The 12500-nt window shown below is 49.9% G+C and overlaps 2 protein-coding genes across 2 annotated transcripts in view; both read left to right on the forward strand.

Annotated features, from left to right (window-relative positions):
* Window positions 1-12500, forward strand: part of tbkbp1 (TBK1 binding protein 1) — a 44214-nt gene that overhangs the window by 17714 nt on the left and 14000 nt on the right. Inside the window, exons 2-4 of the mRNA XM_056577518.1 lie at window positions 4477-4735; window positions 7651-7773; window positions 11377-11481. Of these exons, the coding sequence (XP_056433493.1) occupies window positions 4493-4735; window positions 7651-7773; window positions 11377-11481 (471 nt within the window). The 5' untranslated portion in view covers window positions 4477-4492. The remainder of the gene's footprint in view (window positions 1-4476; window positions 4736-7650; window positions 7774-11376; window positions 11482-12500) is intronic.
* LOC130371669 (uncharacterized) overlaps window positions 6631-12500 on the forward strand; it is a 201418-nt gene continuing 195548 nt past the window's right edge. The window contains exon 1 of the mRNA XM_056577523.1: window positions 6631-6649. The gene's annotated coding sequence lies outside the window, so the exon portion shown is untranslated. The remainder of the gene's footprint in view (window positions 6650-12500) is intronic.

Here is a 12500-nt window from a genome sequence, read left to right on the forward strand (position 1 = left end):
ATCTCCTGAACCACGAACTGGCTAGTATAGATATAGCTGGAGCACAACACAATGTTACATTGTCTGAGAATGTGTGGCCCAACAGACAGGAACGTCAGGAGGTGTAGGATGACTGCACTGTAATTCCTACAGCAATGCATGTACAGTTTACCCTAAGGAGATTTTCATATGTTCACATTTCTAGCAATGACATGGTCTGTCAACAAATTACAGTACAAACAGTCAAAGCGTAAATGTGAATCTTGTCCAATCTTGTCCTTGTGTAACTTACAATTTACAATAATTGTCTTCAAAACTTTAGCCATGGTTTACATCAGAACATCCCTCCAGAGTACACTGTTATATTGACAACATGACTAAGCAATTTGACTGTCTTATCCGTAAACAATGACACAAGGACTTGTCATTTTGATGGCACTGACATGTTCATTGACACAGATAATTACTTTTGAGAAACTAACTAAGGATTTTTAAAAAAAAAAAATCAGTATGTGCATTTTTTTGAGAAATGCACATACTGTTTTGCAAATTTCAATTCTGATCTGAGAAATGTACCAAAGCGACTGAGAAAAACTGTAAATGTATTACACAATCATATTGCGGTATCTGCCTTTAGGATTTTACTTGGCATTATTTTTCCTATTATTCCCAGAGGACGCCAGGAATATGCATAACGGCCTACTACTAATAATGTGAAGTCGTGATTGGGTTCTTGATTTGCCGATGCAGACAGTATTTAGGGCTGTTTTGTGCGTAAGAAATGGGCCAGATTTAGCTCAAAACTGCTGTTGTGTCGTTTCAGGGCTCCATGGGTCTGAGGGAGGAAAGTATCAAATCATATCGTATCCAGCCTATCATATCGTATCACCTCACGTCGTATCTCATGAACAACGCTTCACAGAGCGCTTATACAGACTGATCACGCAGAACACCGATTGGTCGTGAGAAAATCCTATTTACGTTGAATGAATGAATGATTGGGTGTTGACGATGTGAGACGATGCTGAGGAGGGTCAGAGCTGTACCCTGGGTACCCTGAAGAGGGTCCGGGCTGTACCCTGGGTACCCTGAGGAGGGTCCGGGCTCTACCCTGGTACCCTGAAGAGGGTCCGGGCTGTACCCTGGGTACCCTGAGGAGGGTCCGGGCTCTACCCTGGTACCCTGAAGAGGGTCCGGGCTGTACCCTGGGTACCCTGAAGAGGGTCCGGGCTGTACCCTGGGTACCCTGAGGAGGGTCCGGGCTGTACCCTGGGTACCCTGAGGAGGGTCCGGGCTCTACCCTGGTACCCTGAAGAGGGTCCGGGCTGTACCCTGGTACCCTGAGGAGGGTCCGGGCTCTACCCTGGTACCCTGAAGAGGGTCCGGGCTGTACCCTGGTACCCCACGCTGTGAGCCCTCTCGCTGTCCCTCCTTCAGCGGCCAGGGACGGAGCATGGAGTCCATGAGGCAGACACAACATCATGTTGGAGGCTGAGTAGATGAGCCAAGAACGGCTGAGAGAGCCTGTGTGTGAGGATCTGTTTGTGTCTGTGTGTGCGTGCGTGTGTGTGTATGGCTGTGTGTGTGCGTTTGTTTGTTTGTGTGTGTGTGTGTGTGTGTGTGTGTGTGTGTGTGTGTGTGTGTGTGTGTGTGTGTGTGTGTGTGTGTGTGTGTGTGTGTGTGTGTGTGTGTGTGTGTGTGTGTGTGTGTGTGTGTGTGTGTGTGTGTGTGTGTGTGTGTGTGTGTGTGTGCGTGCGTGCGTGCGTGCGTGCGTGCGTGCGTGTGTGTGTGTGTGTGTGTGCATGTGTGTGTTTGGGCATGCATGTGTCTGTGTGTGTCTGTGTGTGTGAACACATGTGTCTGTGTGTGTGCATGCATGTGCGTGTGTGTGTTTCTGTGTGTGTGAACGCATGTGTCTGTGTGTATGTGCACACATGTGTCTGCGTGTGTGTGTGCGTGTGTGTGTATGTGTGGCTGTGTGTGTGTGTTTGTGTGCATGCATGTGTCTGTGTGTGTGTGTGTGTGCGTGTGTGTGTAAGTTCGGCTGTGTGTGTGTGTGTGTGTTTGTGTGCATGCATGTGTCTGTCTTTGTCTGTGTTTGTGAACGCATGTGTCTGTGTATGTGCACGCGCGCGTGTGTGTCAGCGTGTGTGCATGTATGTGTGTGTGTGCGTGTGTCTTTGTGTGTGCATGTATGTGTGTGTGTGATCTGTTGTGTTGGTGTGTAGGAGAACAGCCTTATCACTGAGCCGGCACCCTGAAACCAGAGAGAAGCACCCTAATACCAAGGGGATGAGCACCCTGATACCGGGAGCAGGGGTCCCACAGGGCCGGCCCGGTGGGGTCCCGTGTGTACGGTCCTCCGGCCACGAGGTGAAATGGTGCACAGCCTAGAGGAGGTCCAGCTGTGCCACACTATACACTATATTATTAACGTATATATATATAGAGAGGACTTGAAATAACGCTGACTAGCGGGATTCGTGCCCGTTTGAAAACAAATGCGGCAGTGTGTTGTGTAACTTGAAACGGTTCTCTCCATCGGCTGAGATATGGTACACACATGTAGGCTCGCTGCGTGGGTGATGTGTGCGTGTGTGTGTGTGTGTGTGTGTGTGTCTTTACGTGTGTGTGCGCATGTGTGTGTGTGCACATGTGTGTGTGTGCATGAAAGCCAAGGCTTGGTTTACACTGCAGACCTGTTAATGATAGCAACAGAGCGAGAGAGAGAGAGAGAGAGAGAGAGAGAGAGAGAGAGAGAGAGAGAGAGAGAGAGAGAGAGAGAGAAAGCGAGAAGATACGTTTTAAATAGCCCAGTAGGCAAGGGCTGACTCACGAGGAGGTGCTGGGACTTGAGGGGCGAGCAGCATCAGTTGTTGCATCCACAGTGGGAACATCAAATCAGTGCGGTGTCGCGTTGCTCTTTAACCCCGGCACGGTTTCGTACACGCAACCCACTGCTGTCATTTCATCGTCGATTGAAATGACGGCACCTCGTTTCTTCACATTAAAAGTCTGTTTTTATATTCTCTCTCGCTCTCTCCCCCATTCATTATTCACACCGACGTTGGGTGGCAGCGACACGCGAGGTGCTGAGTGTGACTCATGTTCAGCCCCGAGTGACGGGGGAGAACGCCACGGGGGGGGGAGGGGGTAGGGTGGATGGGGGGGGGGGTGAGTCAATCACGGAGCATGGTGAGCTACCAACATACCACGCGTAGCAGCTAGCAGGAGATGGAGAGAAGGAGGTAGAACACATCTCTGGCCACGTAAATACACTCTGAGAACCCAAAGGACAGAGTCTTTGGATTAGTCCTGTTCCTTCGATTCTCTGTGGTCGACGGCTGCTCATGTGAGAGGCTAGAGGCCGAGGCGGACAGCAGGCATAGGCCCATACGCACACTCACAAGCCCACGCACGCCCGACCTCGTCCCATAAATACTGGAGGAGAATCGCAAGATGTAGCGTCATTTTTAAATAGAGCTTTTGAGTTAGTATTCCTAACTCAAAAGCCAAACTGGACGGTGAGCAATGGCCTCCCAGTAAACACACACACTCCCACGCGGGGCCTGACCTGTACCAAGAAACAGGCGTGGATGTTTTTTTACTTTTATGGATCTTTCGGTTGGATGTTGGGCTGTAAAAAGATGAAGGCAGCTATATCCATATACACAGAGTTCACTTCAGACCGAGTAATGAAACACTACACAATGCGCTTTGTGTTCAGAAGCTGGCGCTCTCGTCGGAGTCTTGGGTTGTTATATTTAGCATGGCCCTTTGTCTCGTTGCTACCTAACTAGCTACCGGTGGAGGGCTGTTTTGTTAGCATTTGTTGCGCAGAAGAAAGGAACCAGCAGGCTGGTGTTTCCAGGCTGTCCTCTGCAGCTTCAGCTGTAGTGGTCAGAGCCAGGGCCCTGGCTGTTAGCCTGGCAGTTAGCCTGGCTGTTAGCCTGGCTGTTAGCTTGGCTGTTAGCTTGGCTGTAAGGGCCTCTTGCCTTTGGCCTCTGGACTCCCACGTCACATGAGCCACTTGGTTGAAATAAGGACTGACTTCTCCACAGTGTTCTGGGTAGGCCTCTTTGTGGGTTTCTTATGAACCAATAGGATCAGGTTGAACTAATGTTGATGTTAGTTCATCCTTTGATGAACTATGCTGAAGAGGACTTTAATCCACACAGTATTGACTCCACATCTCCAATGCCTCTAAAAGACTCAAATATGTAGAGTAAACATGTTGGCCAATTATGCATGCTAACTATGTCCTAACGATGCCAAACATGCTAATTATATGCACGCTATCGATGCGTGCTAACTCTGTGCTAACGATGCCAAACATGCTAACTTTGTGCACACTAACGATGCATGCTAACTCTGTGCTAACGATGCTAAACTTGCTAACGACGTGCTAAAGATGCAAAACACACTGACGCCCGTCTCCTCCTCCTCCTCCTCCTCCTCCTCCTCCTCTTCCTCCTCCTCTTCCTCCCTCCTCTGCAGGACGGGACTCAGAGCAATGGAGTCTCTGTTCGGCGGGGGGGAGCTGGGGCTCCTGGGGGGGGGCGGCGAGGCGGGGGGGCTGAAGGAGGACGGCTGCGGGAACGTGGCGTGGCACTCCTCCCCCCTGGGCTCCGACGACGTCTACTCCGCCCCCCACTTCACCCTGATCTCGGCCTATCAGGACATCAAGACCCGGCTTGCCAGCCTGGAGCGAGAGAACAGCGGCATCAAGAGGAAGCTCAAGATCTACGAGATCAAGGTGCGTCCGCGTGTGTGTGGGGGGGTGAGTAAGTGTGTGTGTCTGTGTGTGTGTCTATGTGTGTGTGTGTGTGTGTGACCGTTTGTGTGTGTGTGTGTGTGTGTGTGTGTGTGTGTGTGTGTGTGTGTGTGTGTGTGTGTGTGTGTGTGTGTGTCTGCGTGTGTGTGCGTGAGTAAGTGTGATTGTGTGTGCGTGCGTGTTTGTGTGCGTACGCGTGCGTGTGTGTGTGTACATCCACGTGTGTGTGTGTGTGTGTGTGCTCCGTGCGTGTGCGTGGGTGTTTGTGTGCATTTGTGAGTGTGCTTGTGTGTCTGTGTGTGGGCGTACGTCTGCGTGTGGTTTTGAGAGTTACCTCAAAGTTATCTCCTGGAAGAAACCACTGAAAGCGATGTTTTGGCTCAGTGTCTCAGAGTTCAGCTATGAGTCACAGGACAGATGGGTGCCTACAGATGAGGCCAAACACTGCTTGGGAACCACGCTTTAGAAAGCAATGTGGAGGTGATGGTTTGAGTGAGGATACAGCCTACATTCACTGCCCACTACACTTTGGATTCACAAAATAAATACCCCAAAATCTTTTGAAAAGTTGTAGAGTCGACCAACGGTGAACATTTATGAGCGCGATGCTTCATTTATTCATGTTGTGGCAGTTGTGATTAAGTTACATTCATAGCTTATGTGGCCTCTGTGGGCACAAGGAATTGGGTGCATAATAGTTTGTTTAGAGGAAAAGAGTATTTCAAAGACCTGACCAGAGTGCTACAACCACCGATAAATGGCTTGGTGATAGAAAGTAAAAAGTAGTTTGTGTCAAGGACGTAACGGGAGGTGGGAGGCCTTTATGAATCAACTCCTCCTTTCTACTCACGCTTCCCACAACGTAGTCAGCTGGTCAGAGTGTTAATCAGTTTGGGTCTGCACTTTACACCCTACGAAACAAACCGATCTGGAGGAAAGACTCCGGGGGCCGGTGGCGTTGACAAACAGGGATTTGTTCTGCAATGTGTACACTGGACTACACTGCACTACACTGCACGCAGATAGATTCGGCTCACATTTTCGTCTGCGGCACTTTAGCTCACGCGCTGTCAGAACACATTCCGTCTTCCCTCAGAGCCGTGAGAACGGCCCCTTTTGTTTATCCCGGGATCGCCACGCTCAGGCCAAAGATGACATGCAGAAATGTCCGAGTCATGGTGGAGGCTGGTGAGACACCAGTCCCGTCTCAACTGGTCCCAGTGGTCAGCACCGTGAGCTCTGATACTCTGCCAGTACCTCTCTGTGTGGAGGCTACAGCTATCGCTAATAGCAACCGGCCACTGATTGAGGTCATACCAAGCCAACACAGCCTGCGCCAAATCTGTGAGGTTGGCAAATGACTCAGTTTTTGATATTCCTTTGTCCCTCCAAGTGTAGTTTATCCAACAGCTTCTGTTCACGAGACCACGCTGATGTTCTCTCAGGCTGACAGCACATTTTGTCCAGGACAGTGTTTTCCCGAGGCAGGTGTTGTTTTGCAGCACAGCAGCTGTGTTTTGAGCCTCCTCTCACCTGTGCCGAGGTAGAATCCGACACGTGCCGTCGTTAGAATCCACGATTTCAAAGGAAGATTCGGAGCAAATTATTTTCTAATTTGATGCAGCGTTTACGACCTGATAACCTGATCCACATTGAAGAGCGTCTATTAAATGATTCATACTCTTGAAACATCTCACAAATGAAGGGGCTAAATATAGGAGCAATCATATGAATCTCACACCACCTCGTGCAGACGACGGCGTGCACCCACTCCTCAGAGGAGCCAGTCAGGCTGTGAGAGGCCGATTGACGAGCCGTTCTTCAGCCGAGGGTCCCCGGCCGTCTGCACTCTCAGACCGGCTCTTCTGGGACATCTTCTGCTCTCTCTGAGTGAAAGGACGTGTCACGGCTAAATGGAAAAGGGATGTTCAACTTAAAACACTCTTCTACTTTGGGAGGATTAAGTGGCAGGAAGGTTCTGTTGCGGTTGGCTGAGGGAAGGGGACACTTTACACTGTAGGGCTTACACTTGGGAACCGGGTCACTCCATTCAGATAAGGATCAGGTGCTGTAAAAGCGTGCACACTGATAGATGATGAACACGTCTGGGTTAAGTTCAATCTTTTTCATGTAGAAAACATTGTTTGTAACTTATTGGCCACAACCCACATTTGTATTTTTGTAAAAAATATGCTAATATGGCTATGATTCCACACCGTTTTCAACAGCTAGTGGATAGGATAAAAGCAGTCGATGAACGCTATTAAAAGATTTTCAGTACTGTGTTCAATGACAATGGCCCCCAGCGTTTGACCTCAGGGTGAACCCCTACACTCTCAACAAGACTGTTTGGTGTTCAGCTGACGGTATGAAAGAGATGAAAACACATGCAGCGGCTGATCTGAGACCAGATGCACCTCCACACACGTTATGACTGCACGAGACCAGCAGGGAACAGATGGAGTCAGCAGCACTGATCTGCTCTGTTCAGCAAACACATGCACACCAAACACAGGAAAACATGACGACGGAAAATAAATATGAGGCATGCACAAAGTGACGCAATAATCGCCATATTACTAAATCTACTCAACAATATTTATAATATATTGATTTTCAATTCGCTGTATTATTTTTTCTGTTATTGTTCTATGTCTACTTTCTTATGATACAATGGCTGTGGCTACCATGGCTAACAGGGCTAACGTGGCTAACATGGCTAACCTGTGGCTTACATGGCTATCCTGTGGCTAACATGGCTCACAGGGTTAACAGGGCTAACATGGCTAACATGGCCATCATGGCTAACATGGCTAACAGTGCTACCAAGGCTAAGTGGGCTAACAGGGCTAACATATGTCTAACCTGTGGCTTTGCTCTGTTGTGTGTGGCCGTAGTTCCCGATGATCAGCGAGTTCGGCGAGGACAACTCCTACTGCTCCTTCGAGACCAAGGAGACGGCGCTGCTGCACTCAGAGAACGGGAACCTGCAACAGAGAGTCAACGCCCTCACGCACGAGGTAAGGGAGGGGGGTCACGCACGAGGTAGGACCCTGGGGGGGGGGGACAATCACGCACGAGGTAGGGGGGGGGGGGGGGGGACCCTAATGCACAGGGTGGGGGGGGGGTCATGAGGTAGGACCTGTGGGGGGGGGGGGGCAATGGGGGGGGTTGCAAGGCTAGGAAGCGAGAGACAGAGACAGATGGGGAGGAAGAGCGAGAGAGAGAGAGAGAGAGAGAGAGAGAGAGAGAGAGAGAGAGAGAGAAGATGGATTAGATACCAGAGTGACGCACAGAGAGGAGAAATAGGACAAGAAATCAATGGGTGTGTGTGTGAGCGTGAGCGTGTTTTCATGCGTGTGTGTGTGTGTCTAAGTCAATGGGAGATTGTGATTTCGTTGTCGTCATATGAAGCAAAGACATTTTTCATCGTTCTGACGCCATACCGATGTTATCAACAGTTTAAGGTCTGAGGCAGAGGGGAGGTATGAGAGGAGAGGCAGGAGGAGGAGGAAGGAGAGAGGAGGAGGAGAAGGAGGAGAGAGGAGGAAGGAGAGAGGAGAAAGGAGGAGGAAGGAGAGAGGAGGAGGAAGGAGAGAGGAGGAGGCAGGAGAGAGGAGGAAGGAGAGAGGAGGGGGAAGGCGAGAGGAGGAGGAAGGAGAGAGGAGGAGGAAGGAGGGAGGAGGAGAAAGGAGAAGGAGGAAGGAGACAGGAGGATGGAGAGAGGAGGAGGAAGGAGAGAGGAGGAGGAAGGAGGGAGGAGGAAGGAGAGAGAAGGAGGAAGGAGAGAGGAGGAGGAAGGAGAAGGAGGCGGAAGGAGAGAGGAGGAGGAAGGAGGGAGGAGGAAGGAGAGAGAAGGAGGAAGGAGAGAGGAGGAGGAAGGAGAAAGGAGGCAGAAGGAGACAGGAGGAGGAAGGAGAGAGGAGGAGGAGAAAGGAGGAGGAGAAAGGATAAGGAGGAAGGAGACAGGAGGAGGAAGGAGAGAGGAGGAAGGAGAGAGGAGGAGGAAGGAGAGAGGAGGAGGGAGGAGAGAGGAGGAGGGAGGAGGAGAAAGGAGGAGGAGAAAGGATAAGGAGGAAGGAGACAGGAGGAGAGAGGAGGAAGGAGAGAGGAGGAGGAGGAGAGAGGAGGAGGGAGGAGGGAGGCGCAGTAATAGTTCTCCTGATTCCACTGGAGTTGCGCTGCTATTCTCCTAGGGCAGATAATTGGGGAGAAAGCTGCCCACTATTGTGTCGACACAATAGAGAGCGAGAAGTTCTCAGTCCTCGCAGATGACCTGCTCAGCCCTGGCATCAACGTGGTCTCACTAAGCGGGCCTGGACAGATAAAAATACATGGGCGGTGGTTTTCAACAGAAGAACGCAGAGAAGGACACAGAACCTCTGAAGACCTAGTCCTGGAGGAGGACAGACTTTATAAGACCTGGTCCTGGGGGAGGACAAACCTCCTAAGACCTGGTCCTGGGGGAGGACAGACCTCCTAAGACTTGGTCCTGGGGGAGGACGGACCTTATAAGACCTGGTCCAGGTAGTTCTTCATAGACCTGGTCCTGTGGTTCTCCTTAGACCTGGTCCAGGTTGGTTCTCCAGACTTGTTATTGTGCTTGTGTTTAGGATTCTGAAACTAGCGTTGCCTCACTAGTGGGGATGTAGATGTGATTTTCACCACAACAATATATTTTTTTGGACAATTTTTTTTTTTCGTGTTTTGTTAAAAAGCACAAAATACAAAAAAAACTAGTTTGACAAACCGCAGACACCTCCACATCTGTGATACAGACAAAATAAAATAAAAGTTACACCAATGCACCGTCACTTTTCAAAACAGATTCAGTGTCAGCTTCATCTTTTCACACATTGTTATCGTGGCACTGCCATGGCAACAGAACAGGAAGAGGAAGAGGGTGTGCAGCACCCTCAATATCCCACCGGCCGCCATTTTACATCAGCACGCTATTCTACTGTTATGTCTATGGAGGGATTAACTGTTATTGCTATGGAGGGAAAGTACTATTAAGTTCAGCAAGAATTGTGAAAATAAAACAGAGAGAGGAGGAGGAGGGGGCGGGGGGGGGGGGGGGGGGGGGGGTGTAATTGCTGCAATTCTCTCCGGGACAAACAAGGTCACAGGCCAATCAGAGTGATGGAACTGAGAGCACACTGCGTACAGAGATTGTGAGCGTCTTACTGTAGAACAGTGACTCGCCAAAGTAGAAATGGAAATCTTCCATTTCCAGCAAGTAACTATACAGCCAAGAGCTCTGACTGTATGGATGAGAGTAGGAGCAGAACACTGTCCAGCTCCTGGTTCCATTGGGACAGGAGAGATGTCCTTGGTCTGGTCTCCGTGCAGTGGTTCTGCTGTGGTTCTGCAGTGGTTCTGCTGTGGTTCTGCTGTGGTTCCGCTGTGTTTCTGCTGTCCTGCCCATAGAAGCACGCAGAACGCCATTCGGAAATAGACATGCCTTTCCCAACGTGGAAACTATTTTGATCACTTTGATCATTTTGTGTTATATATTAATTGCAAGTTTGTTGTGTGACTACGGCTGGTAAGAGTCCTTTGAGAACATTATTAAGAATTCATTAATTAACTTAATTATGGACATGTAGAGATTATGTTTCTCCAAAATAAGCCTTGCAAGCCGAACATTCTCAATACCGACAATAGTGACTGACGTGGTTTTTGTGTTGTCAAGATAAATAATGGATTTTAAAACCACCCATATATACACAATCAAACCTTCGACATATATCTGTAATGCACTCTCTAAGCAGAGAGAGAACGCATCCACTCTGAAGAGCACTTCATCTCCATAGAGATGGTACACCGTCTGCTGGTGGTGTTATTGATTGATCCTGTAGTCTGGCATCAGCTCACTGCTGTGTTACCATAGCCACACTGCAAACCTTCTCAAGCAGCACTGGCAGAGCCCTTCAACCTGGCCTTGTCCATCGCTACCTGACTCTCTCTCTTTGTCTCTCCCTCTGTCTCTCTCCAGCTCTCCCTCCCCATCCCTCTCTCTGCTCTCTCTCTCTCTCTCTCTCTCTCTCTCTCTCTCTCTCTCTCTCTCTCTCCCTCTCGCCCTCTCTCTCTCTGCTATCTCTCTCCAACTCTCTCTCCCCATCCCTCTCTCTGCTCTCTCTCTCTCTGCTCTCTCTCCCCATCCCTCTCTGCTCGCTCCCTCTCTCTCTCCATCTCTCTCGCTTTCTTTTTTGGCCAATCATATTGGGTCCATTTGTGAACTATTCACTGTGTCACTGTCTACAGAACAACCCTGTTTGGTGACCACAAGCGATTGCATTCAGGTATAGACGAGGGAGAACGGATGGCACTGTTGACATCGGATAGACTTTCTAAGCCCTCGTACAAGTTGAAGGACGTTTTACTTTTGTTTACTGTGCTTTTCATTATTCTCTCTCTCTCTGTCTCACCTTCTCTCTCTCTCTCTCTCTCTCTCTCTCTCTCTCTCTCTCTCTCTCTGTCTCTCTGTCTCTCTCTCTCTCTCTCATTCTCTCTCATTCTCTCTCTCTCTCTCTCTCTCTCTCTCTCTGTCTCTCTCATTCTCTCTGTCTCTCTATCTCTCTCTCTCTCTCTCTTTCTCTCTCTCTCTCTCTCTCCCCCAGCTCCAGAAGAGGAAGGAGCGTGAGGGCCAGCTGGAGGATGTGATCCAGGCCTACGAGAAGATCCACATGGAGAAGAGCAACCTCCAGAGAGACCTGGACAAGATGGTGAGCTCCAACACACCTGCTGCTGCTTAGCTTGCATGGGACAGGGGCTAGCCTAGCGATAGCTGATAGCTTGCATGGGACAGGGGCTAGCCTAGCGATAGCTGATAGCTTGCATGGGACAGGGGCTAGCCTAGCGATAGCTGATAGCTTGCATGGGACAGGGGCTAGCCTAGCGATAGCTGATAGCTTGCATGGGACAGGGGCTAGCCTAGCGATAGCTGATAGCTTGCATGGGACAGGGGCTAGCCTATCGATAGCTGATAGCTTGCATGGGACAGGGGCTAGCCTTGCAATAGCTGATAGCTTGCATGGGACAGGGGCTAGCCTAGCGATAGCTGATAGCTTGCATGGGACAGGGGCTAGCCTTGCAATAGCTGATAGCTTGCATAGGACAGGGGCTAGCCTTGCGATAGCTGATAGCTTGCATGGGACAGGGGCTAGCCTAGCGATAGCTGATAGCTTGCATGGGGCAGGTTGCTAGCCTAGCGATAGCTTCACAAGCCGCCGGTCTGAATGTAGCATTACTTCAATGCTTTATAAAAACTACGCTAAATAGTGCTTCACTTTTTCCTGCGCAGCTGGTTCTCCTCAACAAAGCTAAAGCGTTGCGTCCGGCCGTTCAGCCTCGTCGACGCCGTCCTCACGTTAGGACACCCCAGTGGAGGTGTCTGACTGCTTCTGTGTCGCTACATTTGTTGATTTGCCGGATGCTGTGACTTGTACCTTTCTGTTCAAATACGAAGCAATTAGTGTGGAGGCGGGAACGAAGCGCGGGTGTGATCGGTCTGAATAGGAAACATCAGAAATAGAACATGGCCTCTGCAGGTCGGAGTACGCTCGACTCAGGCCGGTGTTTCTCTCATGTCGATGAACCCTACCCGCCGTTAGATTGATCAAACTGTGACCTCGTGCAGGACTGAAACTTGCGGTCGGGTCCTGATGCAAGGGTTTGTATAAAAGATACGGCACTTAATGTACGCACTTATTGTATGTTGTACGTCCTGGCACTTAAAAGTAGA

Source organism: Gadus chalcogrammus, chromosome 18, assembly GCF_026213295.1.
Source record: "Gadus chalcogrammus isolate NIFS_2021 chromosome 18, NIFS_Gcha_1.0, whole genome shotgun sequence".
NCBI lineage: Eukaryota > Metazoa > Chordata > Actinopteri > Gadiformes > Gadidae > Gadus > Gadus chalcogrammus.